The 17,275-nt window shown below is 44.5% G+C and overlaps 2 protein-coding genes across 3 annotated transcripts in view; one reads left to right on the top strand and one right to left on the bottom strand.

Moving 5' to 3' along the window:
- Window positions 1-178: 178 nt before the first annotated feature.
- CYP2J2 (cytochrome P450 family 2 subfamily J member 2) lies at window positions 179-6,038 on the top strand. Of its 2 annotated transcripts, none has more exons than XM_068953350.1 (9): window positions 179-453; window positions 1,216-1,378; window positions 1,589-1,738; window positions 2,096-2,256; window positions 2,451-2,627; window positions 3,083-3,218; window positions 3,644-3,831; window positions 4,597-4,735; window positions 5,411-6,038. In XM_068953350.1, exons 1-9 carry the CDS (start codon window positions 289-291, stop codon window positions 5,584-5,586), a joined length of 1,455 nt encoding a protein of 484 aa, XP_068809451.1. In that variant the 5' UTR covers window positions 179-288; the 3' UTR covers window positions 5,587-6,038. The 2 variants fall into 2 exon arrangements, with proteins under 2 accessions (XP_068809451.1, XP_009686785.2); XM_009688490.2 differs by lacking the exon at window positions 5,411-6,038 and adding an exon at window positions 4,951-4,988.
- A 2,968-nt stretch (window positions 6,039-9,006) lies between these two features.
- The window catches only part of HOOK1 (hook microtubule tethering protein 1), a 31,046-nt gene continuing 22,777 nt past the window's right edge, over window positions 9,007-17,275 (bottom strand). The window contains exons 17-22 of the mRNA XM_068953322.1: window positions 16,663-16,697; window positions 15,963-16,045; window positions 15,503-15,603; window positions 15,049-15,150; window positions 13,813-13,881; window positions 9,007-12,688 (exon numbers count right to left, since the gene is read on the bottom strand). Of these exons, the coding sequence (XP_068809423.1) occupies window positions 12,530-12,688; window positions 13,813-13,881; window positions 15,049-15,150; window positions 15,503-15,603; window positions 15,963-16,045; window positions 16,663-16,697 (549 nt within the window). The 3' untranslated portion in view covers window positions 9,007-12,529. The remainder of the gene's footprint in view (window positions 12,689-13,812; window positions 13,882-15,048; window positions 15,151-15,502; window positions 15,604-15,962; window positions 16,046-16,662; window positions 16,698-17,275) is intronic.

The following is a 17,275-nucleotide window of genomic DNA, read 5'->3' as shown; positions in this document are numbered from 1 at the left end:
ACTGGGAAAAGAAAAATCAAGCTTTACAAATCCAACTGCTTTTTAGTTTTAAAATTGGTCTAGAAGGAAGCTGAGCACAGCACCAAGGCTAGGCAGCTGGTCGGCGCAAGCTGCTCTGTGCTGGTTGCGCATGTGCGGCGGTCTCCCCTGTGCACTTTGCCCGTCTCCCCTTGCAGATACGGGCGCGCAGCCCTTCCCGGGTGCTGGGTGCAGCGGCTGCAGCTGCCCGGCGGCGGGACCCTCTGCGGCCTCCCCAGGCTGCGCCTCCTCCGCGACAGCGTGTCCAGCATGTCCCTCCAGACCCTCCTGGTGTTCCTGGGCGTCTTTCTGCTTGTCACCGACTACATGAGAAGGAGAAAGCCCAAAACCTTCCCCCCGAGCCCCTTTCCCCTCCCTTTCCTGGGGCATATCCTCAACCTGGACTTCAGCAATCCCCTGAAGACAATGCAGAAGGTAATGAGCTTGCACGCGCAGGCAAGACCAAGGAGGGTGAAGGGGACCCAAGGGCAGGTGGGAAGGGGGCTATGTGGTTACATGATGCAGGCAATGTGGGGAGAGGGGTTAATCCACACAAAAGTGGCCCACGAGGACCCATCAAGTGAGGAGGAGGCCACAGAGATCCCCCAAGGGCAGGGGAGGGCTGCAGAGGTTTGCACGATGTGGATGACCTTTGTCCAGGCATGGAGGAGGTGACCAAAATTGGCATTTCTCTGGGCAAAGTGCACAGCCTGGCAGGGAGTCCCGCGGCTTTGGCTGCAGAGGGCCTCTGGAAAGGGAGTGAGACACGAGCTGGGAAAGCCCAGCTCAACAGAGACAAGGACTTGAAAACGTAGCCTGAAGGGTTTTATTTAACTTATTGCGAATTAACACCAACTTCAGACCACTGATTTGGGTAATGAGAAATAAAGAGATCGTCCATAAGCATTCACCGTTTAAGTAACCCCTCTCCTGCCTTGTCTCTCCCTTCTTTGTCCCAGTTTGATTTTCACTGACGCTTTTGCTCAAGTCCCCAGTCCCCGGTGAGGCAACAGGCAGCCAGGAGGCTGGGGACAGGTTTCTGCCCATCGCTTGGGGTTTCCCGGCTGATTTTCCTCTGCTGTGCATTGCTCTAGGTGGCTTTCGTGCCGCTCGGTGTCCTTACCCCGGTGGGGGTCGCCCTTGGCCACAGTCCCTTGGGGGTGTCCCTGCAGGCAAATTCATCATTTTTTCCCTTAGCTTACCGAAAAATATGGGGACGTCTTCAGCCTGCAGCTGGGCACCATGTGCTACATCTTCGTCAATGGCTTCCAGATGGTTAAGGAGGCGCTGGTTAACCAAGGTGAAAACTTCCTAGATCGCCCAGAAAACCCTCTCGACGTGGAAATCTTCAACAAACATGGTGAGTTCATCTCATCCAGGACAAGTATTTGAGGCAAAAAGTCTAAGCATAGATCCTACAAACCACCTGTTTGCCCACAGATGAAGCCATCCGTGAGCACCACAATGTGCTTGGCCGCTCTACCATGCCAAAAGGCAGTGTTAATGCTTTTTCACCCCAATAATGGGAGCTACTTTAGCTCACAGTGGGTTTTTTGTCCTTTTATTCCAGGACTGACCTCCTCTAATGGACATACTTGGAAACAGCAGAGAAGATTCACCCTGTCGACACTCAGGAACTTCGGCCTGGGGAAGAGGAGCTTGGAGGAGCGGATACAGGAGGAGTGCCAGTACCTTACAGACGCCTTCGGGGAAGAGCAGGGTGAGGCCAGCCCCAGACCGCCATCCTGCATGGATCCCTGCATGCTAATGCCTGCTAAAAATCGCCTCCCCCTTCAGCCGGTGCCTACAGCCTTTTAGCAACCCAGCCTCCTTTTATAGGTGGTTTGCCCTCAAATTAACTAATTAACGTAAAGAGGCAACAGGGAAAGCATTATTCATAGCCTGTGTTTAACACTGCTTTCTTTGAGTGCTCCTGAGAAGCATGAGTATCTCTAAGCTCCACTTAACCCAGATGACTTTGGCTCTTTCTGCACCCTTTGCTTTCCACAATCTGATTAAACCCATCCTGAACCAGGACCGAGGGCAGAACTGACTGTTCTTCCTGTATCTTCTCCAGGGCATCCTTTTGACCCTCACTTTAAGGTCAATAACGCAGTTTCCAACATCATCTGCTCAGTCACCTTTGGCAATCGATTTGAGTACCACAACGAGCATTTCCAGAAGCTGCTGCAGCTGATGGACAAGCTAGTGGAGCTCCATGGGCACCCTCTCAGCCAGGTACAGCTCCTGGACATGACCAGGCCACCTGGGTGCTTATTTTTGCAAGGCCTTGGCTGCTTCTCTGAAATCAGCCTCAAAACTTGCAGTTTAGCAATTTAGTAAGGGTGGCTTTGCAGATGTTTGAGGTTTTGATAGTGTAAGGTTTGTTTCAGTCTATTATTCAATTTGCCCTTCTCTTTTTGTGTCCCAAGCTGTACAATTCTTTCCCAGGTATAATGAAGTACCTCCCTGGACCCCACCACACCATTTCTAAAAGCGGCAAATTGCTGAAAAGTTTTGTGCGCGACATGATCGCTAAGCACAAGGAGAACTGGAACCCCTCTGAAAGCCGGGACTTCATCGACAGCTACCTGCAGGAGATTGCAAAGGTCAGCCAGCCAGAGCAAACCTTCCCGCGGCTAGGTTGAAAAATCAGGAGCAACTAGAAATGAATCAAAATTCTCCATTTAATCCACGTACTCATCCGGATGGCCAAATCAAAGCTTGGGAAGGACTCAGGTTCGGGATAGCATGGAAATGTCTGCTCAGCTTTATGCTAGAGCACATTCGTTGGAGGTGCAGGACTGAACGCACAGTTAATTATGGGCAAAACAGCTGTGCTGAGCCCAAAGTCTTGACTGCTGCTTGGAATCGGGTTCCAGGCCGTTCGCTCCCTCGCTGAGGGGCAACAGGGCTGCAGGGGACATTTTCCCATATGGGGAGGTGCAGGGTGCTTGCAGCGTCTTCCCAAATCAGTAGGACGAGCTCAGCGCCCAGCAGGATTGAGCTCGGTGTCCGGGTGGTTGGGACCATTCGTGTGGCACTAAAACATCTTTTTGTTAAGCACGACGACAGCGGATGCTTCTGCGAAGAAAATCTTGTGGCCTGCACGCTGGAACTTTTTCTTGCTGGAACAGAGACGACGTCCACAACCATGCGCTGGGCGTTGTTGTACATGGCCATGTACCCAGAAATTCAAGGTAAAATGAGCAATGGGTCAATAACCAGCTTTTGACCTTCCCCTCCAGCGTCCCATGTGCAGGGGGGCTGCTGAGTCCGTCCATCTGTCTGTCCGTCCATCCCTCCCGCAGTGCCAGCACAGGTACCCCCTTGCCTGTGCTGAGCTCCTGCCTGCACTGCCCAGGGAAGCTGCTGAGCACAAGGCGCTTCGTTGCATGCCATGGTGGTGGTTCCCAGAGTCAACCTGGGCTGAGAAAAATTGGGAATTCCCCCCTACGTTCACAAGAAGAAAGCAAACACATATTTTCATATTGAGATAGACAATGGCTTCCCGAGCTAGTCTTTGAGAGAACTTCACATCAACCAGCCCAATTGCTCCACGGACATGTGTTTTTTTTTTTTTTTTTTTCTTTTCACCTTGCTGAACCCTGCTCTTCCCACACAGCGCGTGTGCAAGCGGAGATCGACACAGTTGTGGGGCAGGCTCGGCAGCCGGCCCTGGAGGATCGCAGCAGCATGCCCTACACCAATGCTGTCATCCACGAGGTGCAGAGGAGCAGCAACATCATCCCCTTCGGCTTGCCCAGGCTGACCATGCGGGACACAGCGCTGGGGGACTTCCTCGTGCCCAAGGTAACCCCGGCCCCTGCTGCCAGTTAGCAAACACATGGGGAAACCTCAGCCACCAGATCCCGTTTCTGTCGCGCTCTGAGCAAGGCAAATCAGAGGCTAAAATTGGCCCCTCCAAGGAAATGGCCTGGAGCGCCTTCCCTGTGTTTTGCAGCCACCACTTCAAAGAGACAAAGAGTTATGAGTGCAAAATGGGACGACTGGGGAGGAAGTGCAACAGAAGCTGACATCCTTATATGCAAGGGCTTTTCCCAGGTCTCTGGGGAGAGAGGGGTATTGGTATTGCCTAGTTAAGTCCTTCTGCTCCATAAAGAACATCCAAATTCAATTTCTTTTATTCGTTAGAAATTCAGGATGTGATTTCTTCACTTTCTCTAGGAGATTCTGAAAACTAGCTAGGTTTATATATATATATTTATGTAAGAGATTTCATATGTATATAAATACATATAAAAATAGAATGGGAAAGCTTTTCTTTTTGGAGGGGATCAATAAACATGACCTGAAGCGAAGCTGTTTTGCCCCAAAGTCCGCAACCTTGGGTCCAGGTGTGAGACGGCTCCCTTCGCGCTGGGGAGAGCAGGCAGCCGCAAGCCACCGCCGACGTGCTGGTGGGTCTCAGGCCAACAAAGGACATTAGCCCTGCCGCGTCCTTTTACCAGACTTCCGGTCGCCGCTGCTAACGACGGAGAGGAAAGGGCAGGTGGGGTCATACACAACACAACAGAATCAGAGACGGGGCTTGTTATTTTCTGTTTCTCTTCTCAGGGCAGTATTTTGATGGTAAATTTAACCTCCGTGCTCTGTGACAAGAAGGAGTGGGAAACCCCCGACACTTTTAACCCTGAGCATTTCCTGAAGGATGGTCAGTTCCAGAGGAGAGAGGCTTTTCTACCATTTTCTCTAGGTAAGAGATGTCGGATTTGTTCAGTCCTTCAGCGCTAAGGCCCTGGCATCGGGCTGCGGCAGCGCGCGAAGGGGAATCACGGCGATGCTCGCCCGCGAGCGCAGCTCCCCTCGTCCCAGGGACGCCCTCGGGGTACAGCTCAAACGTCCATCCCAGCTTGGGCAGCTGCGGCAGAGCAAAGCAAACACCCTCGCCCTGTCTCCACTCCCGTGCAGGGAAGAGCGATAAGGAGGAATAAAATCCCACGAACGTGCAGGAGACCCTAGGAACGACGTGAAGGCAAGGACGGCCACCCTGCACGCTCGGCCCCGCGCTGCTCACGGCATCGGGGTCTTGCTGTGGAGGTAGCAGGGTTCCCCGGCCTCTTTTTTTGGTGGGAAAAAAGTTTCCTGAATGAATATCACCCCTTTTTTCTAGTGCTTTAGTTGTACTCGGCCTAAGCAAAATGAACCGCCTGCCTAGCGTGGGCGCCGTCAGACAGCGCGTGTCGGTGTAGCTTACCCCAGCGCCGCAGGATGAAGACCTGCTGATAAAACGCGGGCCGCTGTGGTTCGGGTTGCAAAACTCCTCCTAGAAACACAGTAAGGTGGACAATGAGGGGGAAAAGAAGAGGGCTTTTCCTCCAGAAAACTCTGCCCTCTCCCCCCCAACACCCAGCGGCTGCTCTCTCCGCAGGGAAGCGTGCCTGCCTGGGCGAGCAGCTGGCCCGCGCCGAGCTCTTCCTCTTCTTCACGGCCCTGCTGCAGAAGTTCACCTTCGGCCCGCCGAGGGACACGGCGCCCAGCCTCCGCTGCAGGCTGGGCATCACGCGGCACCCGCTGCCCTACCGGATCCGCGCCTTGCCGCGCTAGGGGGATCCTGCCGCTGCTCTGACCTCCCAGCCTCTATCCGTCCGCTGCAACCCAAGCGCTGCAGGGTGCTTAGAGAGCTGCGTTGCAGAGCCCGGCCAGGCCAGCGGGAGGAAAGGCAACGGCCCAGGACCTCCCCGACCAGCCTGGGCCTGAGAGACAGGGCTTGTTTTTTTTTTTTTTTTTGGACAGCATATGAACAGGGGAATTAAGGCTTTCTTAATTTTAGGCTGGCCATACTTTAGAGAAGGCAGCGTTTAGGTGGTGGATCCATGCCGTTGAAGAGCGGGGTGCTCATACCGTACCAGCCCTTGTGGTACAGTATGAGCACAGGTAGCAGTTGCCAGCAGCTTTGCTTCTACTACCCTTGGAAAAAAAAAAAAAATCCACAAAAAAAAAAAATTCTGTAACGTCTCTCTCCGTTTCTTGCATCCTAATAAAGCCTTACTGAAACATTTTTGCCGTAAAGCACTTTTCAAAGCAAAGACCACCGAGGGCGGTTTCTAATCGCGCCTGCAGCTGGTGCACCGTCCCCCCGCAGCCGCAGGGATGCGGCCAGCCGGCCCCGGCCAGGCCTCAGCGTATCTCTGGTTAACTCGAGCGATACCTGGACTTCGCAACCGCCGCACCAAGGGATGCCAGCGGGCCGAAAAGCCCGAGCTCCCACCAGCAGCGCGGGCGGCAGCCGCCGCGCACCCCAGCGCCACTAAAACACACCTCCACCGCCCCAGTCGCCGGCCCCAGACAGCGAGGTGACAGCAAAGCTGTTCCTGCTCCTTTTCTCACCACCAGTTTTTCCCCAGAGTACTTTTTTCCCCTCCTGTTCCCAGAGGAAGCAAATTTGTTACTGAGTTTCTTCCAAGAATTAAGTCATCTCCTGAAAGAAGTAAAAGCACCATTTTTCATGGGAGTGTTAATGCCCAGGTGAGTTTTAAATGCACTTTTTTTAGCCTCCGTTTTCCCCTCCTGCACGAGCAAGCTGCGGCCCCAGCCAGGCTCAGCCCTGAGCCCGGTGACATTGGGGGCGGTGGGATCTCTCTGCCCTCCCCCTGCCCCACAGCAGAGACCTCGAGCGGGGGTGTCACACAACAGGGACACAGCTGCACGCCAGGGACCATGCAGGGCCTGACAACAGCCAGCAAGAACCACAGCAAGTGACTTCCAGCAAGGCAACTTGAGGCGCAAGGCTTGGCTAGGAGGCCTTCAGGTACAGTAGGCTGGAAGATGACATTTTGGCTGAAGGAGCCAGAGTAAGAGATGCTGCAGCTCAGTTTTGCAGATTCATAAAATGGAGACATGTGAACATGCGGTAGGAGGCAAAGTAACATATTTATAAAATGCAGGAGATATGGCCAGGATCCTGCTGGAAGCAGGAGAAACCCCTGCCCCTAGCTCCCATCTCTCCTCAGCTTCCCTTTTCTCCTCCCTGGTCAGGACCGTGGTCAGGAGCCATGGGTGCTGCTCTCACAGCAGCAGCAATGTGGAAGTGCATTCAACTTTCCAGACTTTATGTTCTTTCTTTTCCTTCCTTGGGAGAGGCGGAGGGGAGGGCTAGAAGCAGGCCTGGTGCCCAGTAGGAATGGAAGAGGATGAAGGGAGCAGCAATGAATAGCTCACGTGCAAAGTAACTCCCTAAGCACTGCTCACTCGCAGGTGTCAGCTGACCTCTTTCCCCCCCTCCCTCGATACCTTGGCTCAGTTTCTGGTTTCCTTTCCCAGGCTGCTGCTGTATTCAAAACTTCCTCCCCATTCCCCCTAGACTTCGGCTAGCTGAGCTGAGGCCTAAGAGGGAGAAAAAAAAATAAAAAACAAAAGAAAAACAAAACCAACCCTAAACTGCACACATTTCACAAGACTGTCTTGCACCAGCATCCTTGCACTTGCATCCTTGGATTTTTTAAGATAGACTGGAGCAGGAACACTTCGGCCAAACCTCTGGAGAATTGTCCACCTACCCTTGATGGCCGTAAACGGTCTTCCAACCGCCTCTCTGCTCAGTCCACGTAGAGCTTAAATACTTCTCCCCCCAAAACACAGACTTTCTGCTGCTTCCAGAAAAGGCATAAGCAAACAGGGCCACTTGGTCAGGCTGCATGCAGGAATTCTGCACTCAAAGATTGCCTCACTTGCTGAAAGCCCTTGGAAAGCCCTTGGAAAACAAGCTGCCAGGCACAGCACCTCCTTGCTAGCCCACTCCTCAGGAAGGCAGCAGTAACTGATTTGTCCCCTGCAGCAGTTTCCCTCATGCTGACCTCTCTAGAGGCTGAGAACATCCTGCAGCTTGGCTCATGGTTCCTGTGCAGCCGAGACCCTCTTTCCTTCCCTTTGCCCTCAAATAAACATCTGTGGTTTTTGTTCTTTGGTGACTGAAAGTGCTTAAGTCATGCCTCAGAAATAAGGAAAAATAGCTCTTCCTTATCTGGCCACTTACTGGAACAGCCTCACGAGTGAGAAGATCTTAGCAGGGGCACTTCCAACCTTCCGCTTTCAGATACTGCAAGGAAAGCAAAGTAGTAATGGCCTAAGGCAATAGTTACTTACCTTTCTCCTGGAAATCTCTTGCATTCCTCAGTTTCCTTCAGCAGCCTCTATTGCGTCCCACTTTTCCTCACACTCCTCCCCTCGCTTGCAGCACCGGGCAGGGAACTGTACCCAGCCCCCCAGTGCTGCAGCAAACGTCCTTCACATTGGCCTCCTGCTCTCGTGACAGGGCCTCAGGCCCTGTGTCAGGCTGAGGATTACAGCTCAGGGAAAGAGGAAGCCAAGTCCAGCCATAAAACCAGGTCTGAAGCAGGGCCCCTGAAGGAAACTAGGGGATCTTGTGACACTTTCTCCTGCTGATCTTTGTTCTGGAGAGCTGAAAGGCTGCCTGCTCTCATTCCCAATGCAAGATTGGGGTAGAGGTTCAAGGCACAAGGCAGCTGTCAACTAGACTAAGACTCAGGCACACAGATAAACTCCAAAACAGATGGGAGATGGCAGTCAGTTTTCTTTTCCAAATTATGATGAGTAGGGGACTCTGGAGCGCAGCTGTCCTCTGTGTCCCCCCCCAGGTGTGGCTGAGGGGAGCACGCAGAGATCCTGCTTCAGTTCAATAGCAGTAAGCAATTACTGCAGTCATTTGATAGCTAATTTGTACTGGGTCTTAGTCTTTCCACTTCACAGGGTCCCTCCTTGCCTCAGACACCTGGCAGTAGATCTAGGAGAGGTAGCCAGCACTACAGGAGAGCAGAAATGTAAGCAGGAATGAACTGAAGGAGGAGGGAATACAGCACAGCTTTGACCGGTTGCTGTTACAAGATATATATCCTGTAACAAGGCATTCCAGCAACACGCAGGATCGCCTCACAGGCTGCCTAGAAGCACGGAGAGCGCCAGCTAGGGACCATTCCAGGCACTGCTTGGAATAAAGACACCAATAAATTAAGTTTAAAAATCTTTATGTGAATATAAAATAATTATTTCCAAAGCAAAATAAAAATCAAAGTTTAAAAATTAGTGCAATTTTTCAAGTTCTATGCAACATAGTGTTTACATTTGTTTTAAACAGAAGATGTAGACACCGATACACTGAAAACTAACTCTGGCTTGACTAACCGGGAAGAGAAAAAAGCAAAAAAGTATTGAGAACGTTACTTTACTAGACATTATCAACTAACAAATATTTGTTTTCATTTTCTTATTCCCAGACTATCTATGGCTACTTAAATAAAATATCAGTATTGCTTATATTGCTTATTTCCAAGTAAGTGTACATTGTAGAAAATAGAATACCTGTGTACTTTTTTAAATTAGGAAAAAAAATCAGTTAGGTGAATATTTATTTTCAGTGAATATTTCCTAACCCACTAAAATACAGTTGTTTCAAAAGAATCTTCTCAAAACTGCTGCCTGAAACACCTTGAGTAAGAGACACTAATAATTAGTCTAAAATTTGTATTATTGCCACAAAACAGTCCTGCTTCATAGTGGTTATTCTTAACCTCATTAAAAAGTGTTACTAATTAACAAGTGGTATCTCAATCAGGAACTCTTTTTGCTTCTTTGGATCTATATTACCCGCTTTACTGGAAATTGACCAAAATTTTTCATAATGCTGACTAAATTCAGCAACGTTCAATGATTTCATCTCGTAATTGGATTCTGTTCATAACTGTGGTATCTGAGCATGACACAAATTAGTCTTGCAGCAGAGACAAGCAGCCTCTTTCTCTGTACTGCCTCAATAATAGCCATAGCTCAACAATGGTGCCTTTAAAAATCAAAAAGCCCCAAAACACTATTTACATTGTTCTGTCATGACATCTTACATATACAGAGTTAAGCTATTAGTAGGTTTTTTGTTTGACATTAATAAAATTAACATCAAAATGATACTTATTTTCATCATCCTTTCTGCATGCCCCAAATGAGCTGAAGTGAACACAACTCCATGGCTTATAATCAGTTATTTATTTCTACCGATCAGTGCCACATTCATTGGTTAACCCAGGTTTAACAAGTTACGTAATAGCTCCTTCACAGGTTCTCAGAAACCCAAAGATGCTAAATAAAATTATATTCACAGGCTTAAATTTTATCAGTTCCAAAAAAAAAAAAAACCCAAATAAATAAAATTTCATCTCACACCCAAATACCTGAATTACTTTTGACATCCCCAACAAGGCTATTGGAGACGGCACTGCCCTGAAAAAGGCTGGCCCTCATCTATAGCTAGTTTCATCACTATAGTTTCTATAGTTTAATTTCATCACTACTCAAGAGACAAGGCTCCAGTTAAAGGATAGGGAGCTTCTTGGTCATTTGTGGCCCGAGGGTCTGCAGTTTTGAGAAGCGTACATGAAAGACATTTGCTCCAAGGTTTCTACTACTCAGCACCTACTAACACAACTCTACTATTGTAAAAGGTACGACAAATGCATCAAGTCTATTAGCTAGATGAGTATTTGAAGGATGTCCATGAAAGTTTTTGTGCTGTGAAGAACAAGGGTGAAAAGACCCATTCAACACAGTCAGCAACAGTTCTGTTCCACATTTCACTAGAACACACTGAATTACCAGGCTTTACAATTACCAGGCTGAGACCTACTCATATTCCAGTGCCACCAGCATCTCCCACACCACGAACAGATTAAACCAGCAATCATATCTTAAAATACAAAAACAGTAATATCACTGCAGCAATAGAAGACTTCAAAACCCAAGAGGTAGTCAAAAGAAGCATAGAGTCCTGAAGAAACACAACCTGACAGACAAAATTGTCCAACAGCAGTTTGTTCGGAATAGTTACTGCTCATATTATACCTAGCATGTGCCTAGTTTATAAGTAATACTTTGTACAGATACAGGTTTTGTGAGAGGAAATCTTAGTTGAACACCTAATACTGTAAACCACCACCACAATTAAGCAGCAACACCTATTAAACATTAAACATGAATATTCCCCTTTTCCACTTGCACCGTATACAATGCCCAACAAAAAAAAAAAACATTAAGATGCTGGGGAAGGCAGAAATCAAATAATAGGCCTCAGAATAGGCATGCAAAATTCCAGACTACTCAAAATTCACAATTCAAAGCATACTGAAAATAGCGACTCCAATTCTGCAAAGCAAAGCTGAATCCAGCTCTCAAATCAAAGATGGCTTTAATTGTGAAGACAGACACATGCTTTAATTCATGCAGATGACTTTTATGTTGGATTACAGACTAGTACAGCACCCTTAAAGTAAAATGAATACGCTTACACTGAGTATTTAAGGGCTGCTGCAATTTTCCTTTAGGTGACTAATGAAGTTACAAATTTGTCTAGATAATATGTAAAGAATAGTGGATGCTAACAACTTTTTTAAAAATATGGTTAACAACAAAAATAGGAGAGTTTGTAAATAAAGTGACACAAGTTTTTACAAGAAGTGGTGAAACTTCCCCCCCAACCTAATTTCAGCTACCAATCCCGATTTCATTTTCCGAGATACAGACACTGGATTTACTATAGCTTACGCACTTTTCTCCCTGCCAGCAAACAATCTTTGCTGCCAAGGATTAGCAAAGTTATCTTTCCTTAATCTGCCTAGCACAATTAGCTCAGAATAACTATATTTAAAAAAAAGAACATTTGATTTCTACACATAAGATTGTATAAATAAACTGGAAATAAATGGGGTTCCTTCCCACCTACCCCTTCTCCACAAGGAAAAGCAGTGTATGAAACTCCAGACTTTTAAAACATAGCCCAGATTTTTGAATTAACATAATAGCTTTTTCCCCTCAAACAGGAAAAAAAAAGAGAACTTATTTGGTTTTAGTGAATTCAACATCTTAAGAGAGAGTTTTTCCTTAGTGTATATATATGCACAAAACTTTTTTAAATAAACCTCTAATTTTGCCTCTAACTTGAGATGACATGGCCTGTCTTCCATTATACAATTAGTCCTGAAATTATTACAATTTTTTTTTTTTATAAACATTTTCTTGCTTCTGAAATTGTACTCCTGTATTCTGAAGAACAGCATTTTTGAAACATGGTGCCAATCTTTTAAAATTATTTTAAAAGAGCCCAGCAAAAATGCCCAATATTGCCAGTTTCCTGAAGTACTTTTTTGCATAACATTTCCCCATTACAAAACTCAACTTTTCAGCCCAAATACATTAAATAAAATTTTAAATATATAGTGCCAATTTTTGTATTTACAATATATTCTGAAGGTAAATATAAATCTTTAAGTTGTGCTCGTAAATACATACTGCAGTTAAGAAATCTATTTCTACTTGGAAAACTATATGCTACTTTTTAGATACCACTGATCAGATTAATCACATCTCCATAGGCTCTGGTGTTGAATTTGCAGTCGCCCACCATTCTAACCTCCTCTTACATCAAGTAGTTAAAGTGAAAGCTACAAAATATTTAAGGACACTTTAGCATACAAGTTTTCCTCATGATTTAATCAGATGTTGCACCAGGAACTTTAACAGTGAGATTCCTTCTGGTATTGGTGACATGACGTTGCTGTGCTAGGAAGGAGCGTCCAGGACCATCTCTGCAGGCACCACTACCGCCAATCAGTCTAGCTTCCATACCCAGCTTCTGGAGGGCTAGGCTCTGTAAATAAATTAAGTTAATTTTACACTAAAGCAAAACTAAAAAGATAAAGAAAGTAAAGCAACTCCCCAAAATCCCCAGTAACCTTACTTCTGCAAGTCTCATATTTATTTATTATGTACACAGAGTTTCTTCTATTGTCTTTCTAATATAGCCTTATATTGCTATAAAAAGTATGCACTAAGGCAGAAGAATCCAAGATTCATTCATTACACAATGTGTTAAGTTTGGGTTATTGTAAAGTCGCTTCTTCTTCAACTATGCGGCTATTATCCATTTCATTTTACTTTCATTGTTTGATTTCCTATTCCAGTCTTCCTTTACGAAATCCTATTTAAAAATCTTGCTTTGAATGAAGATGAACAGATTTCTCTAGTTCTTTTCAAATCAAAAGTTCTAACAGTCTTTACAACACTACTGTAAGATGAGAAGAAGGCATTAGCTTCATTTCACAAATAATGCGCTAAAGACATGTTACATCTAAAGCAGGAATTTGGTTCCAAAGGCTTCCACGATCTGTCTCGTGTCCAAGAACCTCAAAATCAAACGCCTATGGAATATTCAGGAATTTAACTTGCTAAATCCAGGTGGAAGTTTATTATGTCAAAAGGCACATTACTAACATCTAAGTCACAGCCTGCATCAAATTTTAAGTCTATGTTCCACAGCACAGGAAGACAAGCAGAAAAGGCAATCAACTACTCTGTGAAGTTCTTTGTTATGTTAAAATATTTTCCCTTTGCACCGCTTTCAAGTATGTTGATGCTGATGTTTCCCAACCTATCTCACCTTGGGATGAGCACACAGAATCAGAAATACCGGCCAGAATGCCCAGAAGTTTGCTAACAAAAATAGTTTACTAGGAAGTAGAAGAAAGCAATCTCATTTTAAATTGGGGGTCTCAGGCTTTGTTCCTTTCCTTAGTACAATAGTTTTAGGCATGAAGTTATTCTAGCCTGCAAATTGGATATTCCTGGCAAACTTACAGCTAAATTACTGGCTTTCTCCCCTAAGCACCAGTTTATTGTGAATCTAAAGAGACAACCAAGATGTAGAACTGTCACATTTAGTAAAATGTGTTGTTCTGATTTTCTAAAGAAATCAGAAGTGAACTTTTGACCCACCTTGTTATACCATGCAGTTACAATTAGCTTCTCCTCATAATCACGTAACTTAGCAAGCTTGCATTCAGCCTACAATTAAAAAAAAAAAAAAAAAAAAAAAGAGAGAGAGAGAGAGAGATAGAGGGAAGACAAGCTCAGTTAAAACACAGGAATAACCTGCCTAAACTTAGTGCAAAACTTAGTATTTGTGCTGTATGTGCTCATTTTACTCTTAAACATGCAAAATAACTAGAAGACCTAGAAGTATAAATAAAGATACATCCATAAACAATTTGTGATAGAAGTTATAGGCTGCCACAAGAGAAGGATAAAATTTATGTCATAGAGATTGCAATACCACTTAAAAAATGTACTTTGAGGAAAGAAAACATTTGCATCAAAATCTAGTGTTTATCAGAAAGTCTGTAAATAATTTAGTAGTGTAGCAGTTAGCTCGTTTAAAAGTCAAAGACAAAAATGTATCCCTACTAGCTGAATATTCTTATCATACTGCTGAATTACTATTATATAGTGCACTAGTAAATACTACTACAAACACGTAAAAAAAAAAAAAAATTTGAGGCCACAGCACTTGCAAAGTCAGACCTTTAAAGTATACTAACTTCTGTTTGGGAATTTTGCATTTGCTCAGTTAACTCTTCTGTCAATACTGCCGTGTCAATACTGTAACAGAACTGAATGCAGCAATCCCGTTTTTCAGTCCATGGACCAATGTCAGCATTCCCCCTCGGGGAAGCACAGCCAACAAGGTATTACCGAATTAATAGGTTTTACTCTTGTATATGGTTTCAAGAACTTCACTATATGAAGCCACTGATATCAGATCTAGTATACTAAACAAGTCACTGCCAAAATACCTAGTCCATCATACAAACACAGTTACGTTATTACTGAAGAAGATCAGACCCTGCAGTTCTGTACAAGTTACTGTAAGGTAGTAAAACCACTAGTCTTAAACAGTATTTCACTTGCAGCTTTTCAGAGATTTTAGAAAGAATTCAAATTAAATTATTCAAAAATGTACACTGAAAAAACAAAGCAGTTTACTTTTCCATAGTGACAGACACTAGAATAAAATGTTAATTAAGCCGAGTTTAAAATCTCTAGGACGGCCTGTGCACTTGCTAACTGATGGCAGCATTTGAAGGGTACTGGATCATCAGGAAAAAACAGCTTGAGAGTTTAATATCTGAAATAGCGGAACACATCAGAAGTTATTAAAACAGAAAATTTTACCTCCAATGCTTCAACTTTTTTGTCTTTCTCTGTTAGCTGTTTTCTGAGCAACATAATTTCTGCTGATGCTGGATTTAGCTTGGGGTCTAATGTTTTTATCACCTACACAAGAAAAAAATGAATGCATTACAAATGACGTTTGATTCTCAGCAGCTTTGTATCTCATTTGAGCACAGGGGAAACATGAAAGCAAGCGGAACACCTGTCATGCAATAAAGATAAAAACCACACTTATCCAGCAAGACAGAAGACATTGAATGGTGTAAAATAATCAGTAATGGGTCTCACGCTTTAGCCTCAGCTCTCTCATACACTTAAACAACTGGAATCAAGCAATCTGACCTAAAAACGCAACACGCAGCTAATACTTTTATATTTGGGGCGAGAGGACAAGTCCATTTCTTTAAGTAACTGATGAAGGAGGAATGTACACGCTTAGAAGCGTGCCACTTACATTTCTTGCTTTCTCAAGGTACATTTTATATCTTTCTTCCATTGCTTTCATATCTTCATCTTTTTTACGCAAAGCGGCTTCCAGCTCTCCAATCTTTTGGGCTATGTAGAGAAAATAATTAACAAAAGACATAAAAACCTCTAAAATACATAAGGTACTTCAAGGCTTCAGCGCTCTCTTGATTCATCCACAAATCGACTGTTCAGATCCTATACAACTTCCTGTAAGTTCTTACTCTTTTTCAGTAGTACCATAAGCTCACCCCGACCCTGAATTCTCATTTTGCAGGGTGCCATTCAAAAAAACCCAGCCACCTCTGCCAACCCCCTCCACCTCCTTCCTCCCACCCCCCCGTTTCAGCTTTAAATCTAAGTTCAAGTAGAAAGCCTTATCTAGATGAGAAATTGGCTATGGGAATCATTTCAGAAGAAATGTAAAGCAGCCTCATGAAGAAACTTACAGTTCTGATTAACATCAGGCTGGAGTTCTGCAAGAAGGGCCTCCTTCTTCTGTAACTCATCATGAACTTCATTCAACTTTTCCCTACAAAACAAAAGCTTGATCTAGGGATTAAGCTTATACATAATTCCACACAGTTTAAGACTTGAAAGCTTAAATTTGACAGCAGTAAACTAATTAAAAAATAAAAACAAACAAAGCTCTACACTTGGTCTTGTGATTCTTCCATGTTTAATAAGATTATCAGTATGTACTTTTGAAGAACTACAAAAATAAGTTGCGACTTCCCAATTGAGTCTCGCTTACCTAACACTAGATGCAAAAAAGAAAGTGAACAACCAAAAGACCCTAGCATCTCTTTAGTAGGAGATACATCTGCTGAAAGGATGGAAGTATTTCAGAAGAATAAAGTGGTTCTGAGTCTAGTAAGAGTGATTGTGATCACGATCTGATACAGAATCAGAACAGTTAAAGTGCCAGAGGCGATGAAGAGACGTTGAAACATACTACTATTACAAGATTATCATAATCAGAGTAGACAAAACTTGAACTTAATACTTAAGTCACTACGTGCATGGTTCTCAAGAGAGTGACTTGGAAGAACAAGATAAACTCATCACTATGGAGATTTAGGCAACTTCTGTGTTCCAATATGTTGAATTACTGTATGAGTTATATGCAGATGCATGTGCCTTACTTACATATGTGCTGCCAATTTCTGCTTCAGGTTGCTAGACTAAAAGAAAAAGTTAAGGCAGTTATATTTCAGTGTTTCATACTGTGCAATATTAACAGTGCTTTTACAAACAGGAGCCCAGAACGCTTAAAACAGCTAAACTAAATACATTTATCTGCAGTGCAAAGAAAACGGCATTTCCTTATGCATTGCCATAACGGCATTCATCTCTCACGCCACACAGACACCAATTGCAGCATCCTTTATTCTTCTCATTATAGCACCACTTACTCATAAAACTAGAGATTTTAAAGAGAGGGAAGCAAATAGTAGGACAGTTCTATTTCCTTAAGGATGGGGAGGGGAAAAAAAAACAATTAAAAAGTCATGTAACAGGAGCTTTTCAACTGCAATGCAGTTGATATGGGGTCTTCTGGATCATCAGATTATAGTGACTGAGCTCATCTGCTCTCAACACTCTTGAGCCACATCTGCCAAGACTATATTATCTAAACTGAAGAAAACGCTTTCAGGCAGGCGAGAAAGCTTTTAGAACACATTAAACTGTCTCAACTGTTTACAAACATTACTTGTCATGTCTTTTGAAAGTTGCTGTTGTTGTTTCACCCAAAAAGGAG

Source organism: Struthio camelus, chromosome 8, assembly GCF_040807025.1.
Source record: "Struthio camelus isolate bStrCam1 chromosome 8, bStrCam1.hap1, whole genome shotgun sequence".
Lineage (NCBI taxonomy): Eukaryota > Metazoa > Chordata > Aves > Struthioniformes > Struthionidae > Struthio > Struthio camelus.
The sequence above is the reverse complement of the archived record's forward strand: the minus strand, read 5'-3'. Positions and strand labels throughout refer to the sequence as shown.

Coding starts and splice junctions, on each gene's coding strand:
- CYP2J2 (XM_068953350.1), top strand. CDS start 289: ATGTCCCTCCAGACCCTCCTGGTGTTCCTGGGCGTCTTTCTGCTTGTC. Junction 1,379..1,588: donor GGAAATCTTCAACAAACATG/GTGAGTTCATCT, acceptor CTTTTATTCCAG/GACTGACCTCCTCTAATGGA. Junction 2,628..3,082: donor ACCTGCAGGAGATTGCAAAG/GTCAGCCAGCCA, acceptor CTTTTTGTTAAG/CACGACGACAGCGGATGCTT.